Raw genomic sequence first — 12,775 nt, 5'->3', positions numbered from 1 at the left:
AGTTGAGATAAATCTGGCCCATGATTTGTTTTGCACAGTAGATATGAACATTAGCATGCAATGCACCATGCCTTGTCGGTGGTGTATTTGCATTTGTGGCTTTGCAACCTCTTGAAAGTGTAAGTTTGCTTTACTACTGAAGCTAGTAGAGTAAGCTTCCCACAATCTGCTGTGTTAGCAATTTCCTCTTTCCAATTAAGAAAAAAAAATGTAGTATACAATATGTAGCATGCGTTTAAAAATAGTCAACCAGATATCTGGAAGGTATAAAATACAGAGGTCACTGTATAGACTGACATGAGGTGAAAAGGGGCAAATCATATTGGAGGGATTTCAGGTTCTCTGGCAGTATAAATAACCATAGATCCATTCAAATCAGCAGAACTGTACTAATTTAATTCCTCTGACAATCTGGTCCTGAAACTTTAATTATGTTTTACGTTACTGTGTATTTTTTGAAGAATTGAATACTTTGAGCATGCTTTGAAGTGCCTTAGCTAATTTCTGTATTGCTAGTGGGGTTTGAAAAGATGAATGAAACAGTGCTTAAGCTTTCTATAGTGTGAAAATGTGGATTCTGAATTTTTCCTGGGGGTTACTATGCTTGTTGTAGAAACAGTGGAGGCCCTGGTGTAGACAGGGGGCCGATTTTTTTAACACACAGTTTCCACCACAGTTGCTGTTGGTGGAAATGCATAAAAGGCAAATAACAGATTTGAATTCTGCAGTGAAGATCCATATCTCTATTACTTAGATTAGGACTGTTTTCTATATATCGTTTTCATACTTTCATAGTTGTTAGGGTCTGGAAGGGACCTTACAGATCATCAGGTCCAGTCCCCCTGCACTTGGGCAGGAAAGACTGTTTTCATAGTATATTAAAAAAACTAGGACCTAAACATTAACTGCCAGGGCAGCCACCTTCATAGTAGCACCAGTGTGGGTTGTCTTGTACTCAAGAGTACAGATCTTTTTATTTGTGCGGCTTTAGAATTAGATGCTTGTGGAGCAGGATCCCCCAGGATTTGAAGGAGACTAGGGGTACTCCCACACAAAGAACTGTCTTCCTTTAGCTATTGCACTCAGACTCCTTCAGGTTAGGTTTACTTAGGGGAAGTAATTTATTACTTCTCCAGCCTCCAAGAAACTTCCCCTGCTGTCTCTAGGGGAAATATGTACGTCCCAGTGACCTTCATGGTTTCACCCAACTGGACGAAGATGCCCGACTCCTCCCAATGAAAGTTTGAGGATCTCCTCCAGAATGGATATGTTGGCAGAATGCCCAGGGCTGGTATACGAGGTTGTTATTACGGTGTCACTTTGATTTCATGAGTGAGAGGGTGACCCTGCTGTTCTTTGCAGCATCTAGCTGGCTAATCAGGAAAGAAGCCCAGTTCAGCTTCCCTGAGCAAAATGATGAGAGACAGGAGGTTAGGTGCAATAGCTACTCTAAGAAAACAGCATTTATCACCCATGATAGTTAAATTTGCCACAGCATTTATGGCATAGAGCTCTCTTCCTAAGCAGATATAGCAAGTATCATGGTAAAGTTGAATATTGAGGCACAATAAAGATTGATTAAGAGCTTTCACTGAAGTTATGGACTTAATGACAAAGATGCTTAAATATGGATCTCCAGCTGCCAAGATCCTGGATTTCAGGAACTGAGCAAAGTATTTCAGCCTGCAAGATCTGAATCTGGTACCAGTCAGACACATATGACTGTCTGGAAGGGAGGTACCTTCAAAAAACAAATATTAAAAAATATTACCTAATAGAGGAACAAGAATAACAAAGCTAAGATCTACTGATAGTGATCTCTTGACTATTACAGTGTTTGTTTAGTATTTCTCTGGAGCCTGGTGTATTGATTCAGGTTTTTTGAGCTACTGAACATGACACTTTAAATGTGTTGTTGCATTTGCAGCTCAGAATTGATTCTTTTCCTGAAGAAATTCACAAGGTCTGTGGGGGATCAGAGTACTAAAGGGAAGTATAAACTTCCTGCAAAGGAGGTACTGACTAGGAAAATAAATTAAACTGAGAGATTCAGATTTGGAGGATAGCAGGAGTTTAAAATCGATGCCTAATACCTATCCTAAATGCAATAAAGTAAACGTGGGAAGAGGTCTGCCACAGTTTAGCAGCCATTATTGTACAGGCATGGAGAGCTGTTCCCAATAACATAAGAAAGAATTCTATTTTGATGAATATCCTCCTTCCCCGCCACCTCCCCTCCCATACCTACGTTTTTTTCTATATCCCTCCTGGTCTTTCAGAGCTTCTTGTCAACTCTGATGAATTCTGTGTGAAAGGCTCCAGCTCCTATGGTGAAGTGAGATCTGTTAATGGAGAGGTTTTATGCAAGGTGGAACATGTCTCCTTGATGCATGATAGTTGCCATGTCACTAATGTAGGCTTTGAGACTGCAGGTCCAAGTATAATTTGTTCAAATCAAATAAAGTGTATTAGTCTTGCCAGTGCTCACATTGTGCATTGCTTAATATCAAGCAGACAATGTAAGCCGTCCCTCTCATGTTTCCTAGGATCATAGGAAAGTAGGGCTGGAAGGGACCTCACAAAGTCATCCAGTTCAAGCCACTGCTCAAGCCAGGATCTCCCCTGATTAAGCCATCTCAGCCAAGGGCGCTGCACTTCAAGAGGGATGTCGACAGCATGGAGAGGGTCCAGAGGAGGGCCACTCGTATGATCAGGGGACAACAGGGCAGGTCCTATGAGGACAGGCTGTGGGACCTGAACCTGTTCAGCCTCCACAAGAGAAGGCTGAGGGGGGATCTTGTGGCCTGTTATAAACTAGTCAGGGGGGATCAGCAGGGATTGGGGAAGTCACTGTTTCCCCGAGCACTGCCAGGAGTGACCAGGAATAACGGTCACAAGCTGACAGAGGGTAGATTTAGGTTAGACATCAGGAGGCGCTACTTCACAGTCAGGGCGGCTAGGGTCTGGAACCAGCTTCCAAGAGAAGTGGTGCTGGCTCCTACCCTGGGGGTATTTAAGAGGAGGTTAGATGAACATCTTGCTGGGGTCGTTTGACCCCAGTACTCTTTCCTGCCATGGCAGGGGGTCGGACTAGATGATCTGCTCAGGTCCCTTCCAACCCTACAAACTATGAAACTATGAAACTATAAGTGTCCATCTAGACTGCTCTTGAAAACTTCCAGGGATGGAAATTCCAGTTCCTCTACAACATCTGTTTAAATGCTTGACCACCTCATATAAAAAATGTACTCCCTAATCTCCAACCTCTGCCATAACTTGTGCCTGTTGCTGGTGTTCTGTACTCCATAGCCACAGAGAAAAACCCATTTTCATACTCTCTGTAATCACCCTTCAGGTATCTGAAGACTTTTATCAACTCCCCACTCCCCATCTTGTCTTTTCCAGCACTGGCAGGGTGTGCAGCTGGGCGAAGAGCTGCTTCAGGGCTGAGATCTTGTGGCAGTGACAGCATAGCCCAGAGCCAGCCCAGAGCTGTGATCCATTTCCTATATAACCCGTGGCAGGGGTGTGCAGGCGGTAGATGGCAGCTCTGCCCTGTCTCTGGATCTTGCTGTCACCACAGCAAGATCCCAGCCCCGGCCCTGGAGCACCTCCCCTCCTGGCTGCGCTCCCTGCCAGCGCTCCTGGTGCCAGTCTCTTACTCCATGGAAACCCTGGCTGGCACTGCCATGGCTTAGCCACTACTGGGGTCACCATGGAAACTGACCATAGCTACATGGATTGGGGCTGCTGGTAAATAGAGTTAGCCCATCAACCCGATCTGCCATTTTGCCCACCCCTGCCTTAGACCATGGTAAATCTGTAGACTAAGGTCAACTAAAGTTAAAACATGCTGTGAGGTTAAGAGTTAACACCATTTCTCACCTGCAAAGCTCTGATTTGCTACTAGGGGGCTGGTAACCACCCAGGACACCTCTCTGCTCTGGGTAGGGGGAGGTGGGAGCTGGGAGCAGGGCATCCTGGGATGCTGGAGGATTACAAAATTGCTCCTTCCATCACTTCGGAGCAGGCTGAAGTTACCGTGTTTCATGGTGTATAAATTGAGGTTTGAAGCCAAATTATTCACCCTTAAATTTCCACCCTGACTTACACACTGTGCTACTGGCATCTAGGGGCTTCCCCAGCCAGGCTCCTGCCTCCTCCCCTCTGCCCCTGCCTGGAGCCAGGCTGTGCCCAGACCCTATACCTGGACACACCCACGGTGCTTGCTGGGCAGGAAGTGAGCGGGCAGGCACAGAGCGGATGCAGCAAGCAGCGCTTGCCGCTCTCCATGCCAAGCCGCCCAGCTGCCCACTAGGGTTGCCAGCTCTGTTTGAATCTATGCCAGGAGGTTTCATGCAGTAGCGACACATAGGAAGTGCACGGGGTGCACATGCATCCCTGACAGCCAACCCTCCCCAGTTAGGTGACAGGCAGGGACGGCAGGCAGGAGCCCGGTGCCCCCTTGGAAGTGCTGGCCGGGGAGTGGGAGCACCAGGATTAGTGTTGCTTGCACTTCTAGGTTGGCCCCCTCTGGTCGGTGCAATGGCCGCAGGGTGACCCCCGGGTCGCTGACTGGCTGCTGGGGGGCAAGTGCCCGCCGACTCAGGAGGCAACAGCAGCCCATAGTTTAAATCACATGATGTAATGATATTAATGATTGTATGTCAGGAAGGCAAATGCACGTTACTTTTAGGACGCTTGGAAAAACCACTGGACAACTGTAGAAATCAGATTCCACCTTTCATCTTTATTTTAATGAATGCCCTATTCTTGATTTCCCGCCCCCCCCCCCCCGGATGACTCTCAGCAGCCTCCTGGAGAGGCAGATTCCGGCAGACTGCCCTGGCGGGATGTAAGACAAGCTCCCAATAATCAGATTCTACACATGCAAATTTTGTAAATTCATTATAATTTTCAACCCAGCTGTACACCACATGTACGAGCAGTCTTACTTTTCTGATTTTAAAAAATTGCGGTCTACTGATACACTTGCACACCGTGACACACAGCACCCAGAGTCGACCCGCCAGCCCCCAGGGGGCGCTCTCGCTCGCCGCCTCGGCGCGGGTGATGCCACTTCCTTTGCAGTCTCCCGGGAAACAAATGCAGATTTTGCCACAGGGGAAACTCCCTCGGCTCTTCTTCCTGCCGGCGGCTTCTTCCGGGAAGGCAGAGCGGGCTGTCCCAGCTGTTTCCCTTCCACCCCTGCAGCCGTTTGCCCCGGGAGGCGGAACTCGTGCGCCCGAGGCGGCGGGGCCGGCCGGGACGGCTTCGGCAGGACGCGGGCCGGGCAAGATGGCGGCCGCCATGGTGGACCCACGTGGGAGCGAAGCCGCCGCCGAGGAGGCAGAGGAGAGCGGTAAAGGGCGGGGGCGCCCGAGCCAGCTGGGGAGGGGTCTCGCGTTCCTCCCAAGATCGCGGGGGTGGGGGGTAACGAGAAGTTGGATCGCTTTTTATCCTCTCCCCTTCCCCCTTCTCTCTACTGCTGGGGCCAGACTGTGAGGCGGGAGCCGTGGGAGCGTGGAGGGTTACCCGTTTGCCCGTAGGGTCAAATTTAGTACTATTCCTTTCCCCCCCCCCCCCGTCCCCCCCGCGTACATACACACACATGCACATGTGGATGTACAGGCGCATGTGCACACCCATGCAGGCCTGCATGCATGCACTCGTCCACACGTGCACGGAAACGTGTGCACATGCTTATGCGCATGCACAAATGCTCGCACGTAAATGCATGCACATGTATGTGTGCGGGCACATTTTTTTTTTTTTTATGTTTTTTTGCACTGGTCCTGGAAGCACTGTAATACCAGGTCAATGCATGGAGTGGATGGAGCACGCTCCGGTTCCACCACCCAATACCAAAAAGAATCTGCTCAATGTAGACCTCCTACGGAGGACATATCAGAGACAATTACCCTGGGGAGCTCGCCTACGTGGTCACGCTGCTTCCCCTGCCAGGTGCGCATGTGTATGTGCACACGTATGCACGTAGGCCTGGGGCTTGCTCCCACTGTTGAGAGTCTCTGGTTGTTCTGGTTTGCAGAGTGGGGCTAGTGAGTGCGGGAAGTGGGGGCATCGAGGGGGCTTTATTTCCTTGGTTTGAGTTCAGGCTGGATAAGGTGTAGATAATGCTGTGGAGCTTCTGCCCTCCTGTGGATGTCTGCCCTGCTAAAAACCTTGGGGGTTTATGTTTCTTTGACAGCTCTTTTCTCCTCCACATGTAATTTTCTTAGAGCTATTTTGATGGTCTCTGTTGCTTCTCCAGCTTGTGTACCTTTCGGTTGAGGCTTTTGTCTCAAAGTCTTTAAGCCGTGTCTGTTTTCTGACGTGGCTTTTTTTTTTACTGATATTTCTGTGTGGAAATAAAATAGGGTAGTAGTTTTATTATCGTTGTTAATGCCAACCCATCAAATGTCTCCAATTACAAAAAGCCCCCAAGACCGTGAAAAAGTACAAAGGAAAAAACCCAAAACAAAATAGTGGATTTGCTAAGGGCATAGTTACTACCACATTTACTGGATTACAAGATGGGTTCCTCCCATTTAATTACCATGGTGGGGGAAAGCCTCACACCTTACAATCAAGTACAAGGCAGTGGGGTGGGGCAGACAGCAGCAGCTGCTGCTGCTACAGCCCCAACCCCACTGCCTGTCACTCTTTCTACACAGCCTCGTCTCCCCCTCTCTCCTCCTTACCTTTGCTGTGCACTGACAGGCTCTGTCCCTGATGCTGCCAGGACACAGAGATGTGGAGAGGGGAGGAGGGGTGGACAGGGAAGCTGCCTGCCCCATTATTCCCCCCCCCATGCCTCCCTTACTGTCTGTTCTCTACCATCAGCCCCATTACTGCCTCTCCTCATCACCTCTTGCCCCACCACCTGCACTAGTGGGGGAGGGGATGAATTTAAGATGATCTTCCAACAGTTAGATTCCACATGTGGAAAATTATAATGCATTCACAAAATTTGCATGTGTAGAATCGGATTACTGGGGGCTTGTCTTGCATTCAGGGTTAGTTGGGTAAATAAGGTATTGTGTTTTATCCAGTAACATGTAATTATTCATTGATTTAAGCTTGACATTGCTGGAACTTTACAAATAATAATAACTCTTGTGCATTTCTCCGTCGAGCAGTTCAGGCCAACCTTTTTGGCAGGTATAATTGGCTCCAGTGCCACTCCAATCTCCTGCCTGATCTGCCGCTCTGCTTTCTGTTCCCTGCTCATCTGCCATGTGCTGCACACAGATGCTGTCTATGCCACTTGTGGCACACACCTTACAAATTGACCATCCCACCTTAACTTTTTTCCTAGACTGCATTTTTTTCTTCCAGTCAAAATTGGCGTATGTGTCCGCTTGCCCAGAAAGACAACTGTAGGACAAGTTATTGTATCTTGTGAACAGCAAGATAGCCAGTATTAGAGGCCAGGTTGATCTGGTCAGCCTGAGAAAAGGGTACTTAATTGAAAGACAACTGAAAGAAGATATTATTTCACAGGTTCTAATCTTGGAAGGAGTGATGTATTTAACTTGATGAATGTGTTTCCCCTGTTAGCTCAGCGAGCCCAATGTACTTAGGTGAATAAAAGTTGAATGTGTGGATATCTGCTTGCAAGCCTGGGACTGTAATACTGAAATAGAGGAATGAGTCCCAAGTTCAGGAAGGAGTCCCATATACCCACAACAGAAGTTGAAGCATCAAGATTAGAGACTCTATTTTAATTTAGTATGAGGTGCCTATATTTTATCCCCAACTCTCAAGAGATGCTTCAGGATATTCAAAGTAATAGTTGTGACTTGTTGAAACCTTGTTCCTTTCCCTGTAGCAGCTGAAAGTCTAGATCAGCCTGCAGATTGTGTTTGATAAAGATTAGCATCTCTCCTTAGTTACTTCTGTCAGAATTGGAGATATCCAATTGCCTGAAAAAGAAACATCATTTGAAATTTCGAGTCTTTCCATGGGTTTAGTTTTTTTGTTTTTTATTTTGGGAAAGCCTTTAATTTTAGGATTGGGAGCAAAGGGAAATGTCCTTAGGTCATGAGGCTGTTGTGCTGGGTGGGACATGCACTAGCTTAGGGATGCTTGTGTGCTTCTTACAATGATTTTTGTTTCCTGACAGTAATCTTTGGTTTTCAGCAGATGATTGTGTAGTGTTTAGAGTTGACATCCCATGTTGCTGTCATTTAAAACGCTCATAGGAACATGCAAGGGTAGACCGTTATTTATAGCCATGCACTGATACATCAGTCTGATATTAGATCAGTACTGATATAAAGAATATTGTCTATATTGGATATCAGCCTGATGGGGCAGATAATTTGGCCAATAAAGGCCCATGCTGTGTGCAGCCGCAGCCACAGCACAGCACTCAGGCAGCCAGGAGCACAGCCCGCAGTGTGAAGAGATGTCTCCAGCTGGTAAGTCAGAAGGGGAGGGGAGAGGGAGGGGTCCAGATCAAAGCCCCCGCCCCCCCCTCCCCCCGTAGTGAGGGAGGGGGCAGGGGCAGGCATTGCCCAGCTGGCGTGGGGGTGGGATGCAGGATGGAGGTGTGGCTCCCACAGCTGCTTGCACCCTGGGGGGCACGTGCCACTGGATCTGTGTGGCATGGAGTGTGCTGCAGCTGTGGGATGGAGCCGGTGCTGCGCAGGGCTCTTCTTGCCAGGAGCTGGGCTTGAAGCAGGCTGTGGCAGTGCTGGGTGGAGGCTACAGCCAACTCAGATTTTGCCGCAGCTCCACTCCCAGCCCTGCGTCGCCACCCACTGCAGCCATGGCTTTTCCCAGTGCTTGGGTGGATGGGTGTTCAGCTGGGAGTGTGCTGGGTGGTGGTGCAGGGCTGGGAGTGGAGCTGCATTGAAATTTGGAGTGACTGCAGCCTGCTCTGAGCCCAGCCTCTGGTGACAAGACCACCGCGCTGATCTGGGGGTACAGCCCCCACCCCAAATGCAAGCAGTGGCAGGAGCCACCCCATGAGCCATGCCTCAATCCCAGCCCCCCCAGCTGGGAAGTGCCTGCTCCTGTCCTCCCTCACCACAGGGGGTGTTGATCAGCCTCCCCAAACCCCTTCCCTCCCCCTTCCTCTTCCACCACACCAGACTTACCAATCGATGGCAGCTGTATTGGATATCGGATCGGTATCAGCTGATATGCCTCCTTAAATATTGACTATCAGTATTGGCCCCCAGAATCTCTATCGGTGCACCCCTAGTTATTTAAAGGTTTTCCCTGGCTTCATCAGCTTGTTTCTGCTTTGACTGAATGCTTCTATAACTAACCTTTAAAAAAGAGGGGGGGAGGAGTGTATATATACAAAATATACCAAATCACAAGACTTTTTTGGGTGGGGTTCATTTTATTTGTCCTTTGGTTTCTGATCCTCTCCCTCAGGCTCATTCCCCTGCTTAACTACATGAGTTTGCTGTTTTCAAGACTTTTCTTCAGAATCATCAAGTCTAGAATCTCTAACAAAAACTGAGACTCATCCATAATTATATGAATTACATTGCTTAAACTAAGGCTTGTTTAATCCCTGTTTCACTGCAATAAACCAAAACACATATAGCATATTTGTGTAGTTAGGTTTCCTAATTTCCGCTTCTGACACTGCTACTGGTTTACTTTGTGACTTGTAGCTTATCAGTTTATATCTGTGTTCTACCTGGCCTGTTTGTAATACCACAGGCAGTGCTTGAAGCCTAGTTTTACTATTATTTAGAAAGGAATTCTTAAATTAGAGGTCCTGTGGAAGTGCAAATTGGAACTTTTGCCTCATTTCTACATTTTGTAAATGGTAGGAGCGTTCTATGGGTTTTATATGTCAGGTTTTTTAGATGTCATTTAAACTAGTGCAAAACCCATTGCAGGTGCTTTTTGTTTTTAGGAACATCTATGCGACCTTTTGCACTGATTTAAAGGCTGATTTTCATTTTCTAAATCAGGTTTACAATGACTTTGTTTACAAGGATTTTTAAAATCTTGTATTTGTTACAAGTTCTAGGGTAGGTAGGCCTAAAGGCAGGTAGAATGTGAAATGGTTAATGAAGAAGGAGCAGGGCAGTCAGGCAGAGCAGTTTGACTTGCTTGATAAGCTGGACCCATGCAACCAAACATTATTTGAATACAGCCAAAGCAAGAACCTAGAGCTGGAAGCTGAAGTTAGGCAAATTCCAATGGAAAGCAAGGCCCAGATTTTTAACAAAGAAGGTGAGCAACTATTTAAATAAACGATCAAGAAACGTAACATATTCTCTTTTGATGATATCTTCACATTAAGACTAAATGCCTTTTCTAGAATAAATGCTTTAGTTAAACTCCAGTTATGGGTTTTGGTGCAAAAGTAACTGGATGAAATATTAAGGGCCTGGATATATGGAAGATCCTACCATATGACTGAATGTTTTCTCCTAGCCTTAAACTCCATGGATAATCTTTGGAAAAACACACCTATACAGATGAGTAGTTTTATCTGTTATACAAATGGCAAACTGAGAGAGAGGCCCTTAGGTATCATTAAGATACACTTTAGTTTTCAAAGTGTTTCAGTAAAGTCAATAGGATAACATGAGGTACCACCCACAGTGAGAAGGTGTATCAGGTGTCAGCCTCCAGGTTATTCATGTAAGGTCACAATGAGATTTTGGCAGACAGAAATTAATTCAAGCCCTCCAACTACTTTACTTGCAAGACAGCCAGTAACTTAAGACTTCTGAGGGGTTGTGAAACCTATAACAGGCAGATTATCATTAGGGGTGTTGGCCAATATGATGTCTGTCTGTTTCTGTGTATTTATGGCTGAGCGCTCTCTCGCTCTCATGCAGTGCTGCTGTTTAAAGAAAGTAACAACAGATTTTGAAAAAAATAGGGCTTTTTCATATGCATCTTGGGAGACCCGAGCATCTCTTTAATGTTCTAGCAGATTGAGCAAGTCGCTTGAATCCCAGAGTTACAGAATATAGCTCTTCACATCCTGCCTGTCTGAGTAGGAAGCTATAATTCTAAAGGCCTTGCATCTTTTCCTTTTCCTCTAATGAACCTATACGCAAAGCTTATTGGCTTGTGCACATGTGGGAAATGCCACACTAGCATAGTATGTCTGGCTCTACAGATTTAAACACTAGGTGTCAGTGTTGCAGTTTTAATGTTTTGCCTGAAAAGTTGGGGGAGGGATTTGTTTTTTTCCCCCTCTTGAAATTAACTGCTTCTAATCATCATCATGGTCATCATCCATAATAAATTGCTGAGGTTTTCTTCCCCTATTTCACCCCCTGCGATTTTCCCCACCCCCCAACCCCTTAAATCATTACTCATACAAGGCAATGCTTATGCAATGTACTTTCTAATAAATTAATCAGAGCAGTATATACCCCATTGGATGTTTTCTTGGGGGAGTAGTTGTAGTAGGAAATGGTGCATGGTCCTGAATACTTGCATTTAAGCCTGCTACAAAATCACTTAGCGGTAGGATATTATTGAAAGCAGGAGTCTCACCTCCTTTATCTTTCTCCAGGTTCTGAATGGAGTTCAGGGCTCCCAGAAGACAGCTTCTCTTCAGAAGAGGAAGCATTAGAAGGTGACGATGAGGATGAAGCCCTCTGCACTGTGGGTGAAAATTCAGCCAAATCCAAGGCTGGTACAAGTACAGGTTGGGCAGAAGCCATGGCTAAAGTGCTCAACAGAAAGGTCCCTGAAAGTAAACCCACCATTTTGGTTAAAAATAAAGAATTGGACAAGGAGAGAGAGAAGGAAAAACAAGAAAAGCTGGAGAAAAAAATAAAGGTGAGAAGGAGAGGGACACTATCTGTATATTTCTGCCACAGTATTGCTCACTGCAGGTAGATGGTAGAAGTTCCTTTTGGTGTTGGGGAAGGGGAGCTACTGGCAGAGCACTCTCTGAGAGCATTTCCAGCTTTGGTATGTGTTTCGTCACTTACCTGATACAGCTTGAATATGTTGATACTTGGGGCATACTGCAAGTCCTAAGGGTTGGCACATCATAGTGGGTACTGTTCTATTTGTGGTTTTATCCTCATCTTTAAGTTTTCTTATGACTGTCCTTAAAATGCAATAGAGGGGCCTTTTTAAGGGATTAAAAATGAGAATCGAGGCAAGTAGCCCATGTCTTACTGTTCTACTAGATGCAAAAAACAAGAGAAGCTCTGATGCATCTTACACCAACATCGACCTTGAGGTGCAAATTGATGACCCCCATTCAGTGTCATCCTCCCTCCATCACCTGATTCTTCCTGATGAAGTTCTGTCTTCTTTTTAAAAGAAAAAACAAATACCCAAGTCATGTCCACTTTTGAAAGTTTCCTCCTGAATGAGGCAAAACCATGTAGATGATGTAACGGCATAGTTTTTATGCAGGATTGTAACAGAAATTAAAATTTGACTTTTTCCTTGATGTTAAAAGCGCGGAATGCAGGCACTTTGAATGCCTTGGCCTAGCAGTGCTGTTTTAATAGGATGAACTCTCCCAGTTCTCTTGTTAGTTTGGGATGGGGTGTGATTAGGCTGTAGCCCCCTGTTGAATACAGAAAGCTGCAGTAAGAAATCCAGTCAGCTGCTGTTTTGCCATGGCTTTATTCAATAAATATGTGGGGTACCACAAATTAGTCGTGGGCGGTGAGGCTGTAGGATGATTTGTTCACCCCTAGATAAACTCGAATACAGTCTGCCTTTTATTAATTCCATGCTGATGGAAGGTAGACTAGGGTAATTCTTTTGATCAAAAGCCAGAGCATGATCATAAACTTATGAATTTGTAGTAGTC

General features: G+C 46.2%; 1 protein-coding gene and 1 pseudogene across 1 annotated transcript in view; one reads left to right on the top strand and one right to left on the bottom strand.

The window, feature by feature from the left end:
* The first annotated feature begins 5,052 nt into the window (after positions 1 to 5,052).
* Positions 5,053 to 12,775, top strand: part of RRP15 (ribosomal RNA processing 15 homolog) — a 37,800-nt gene continuing 30,077 nt past the window's right edge. The window contains exons 1-2 of the mRNA XM_090048822.1: positions 5,053 to 5,362; positions 11,510 to 11,778. Coding sequence (XP_089904948.1) covers positions 5,074 to 5,362; positions 11,510 to 11,778 — 558 coding nt within the window. The 5' untranslated portion in view covers positions 5,053 to 5,073. The remainder of the gene's footprint in view (positions 5,363 to 11,509; positions 11,779 to 12,775) is intronic.
* LOC149873649 (U2 spliceosomal RNA) lies at positions 5,780 to 5,908 on the bottom strand (annotated as a pseudogene).

The sequence above is a fragment of the Crocodylus siamensis genome, chromosome 1 (assembly GCF_052110815.1).
Source record: "Crocodylus siamensis isolate JL-2025a chromosome 1, ASM5211081v1, whole genome shotgun sequence".
NCBI classification, from domain to species: Eukaryota; Metazoa; Chordata; order Crocodylia; family Crocodylidae; genus Crocodylus; species Crocodylus siamensis.
This window is presented reverse-complemented; position numbering and strand designations above follow the sequence as displayed.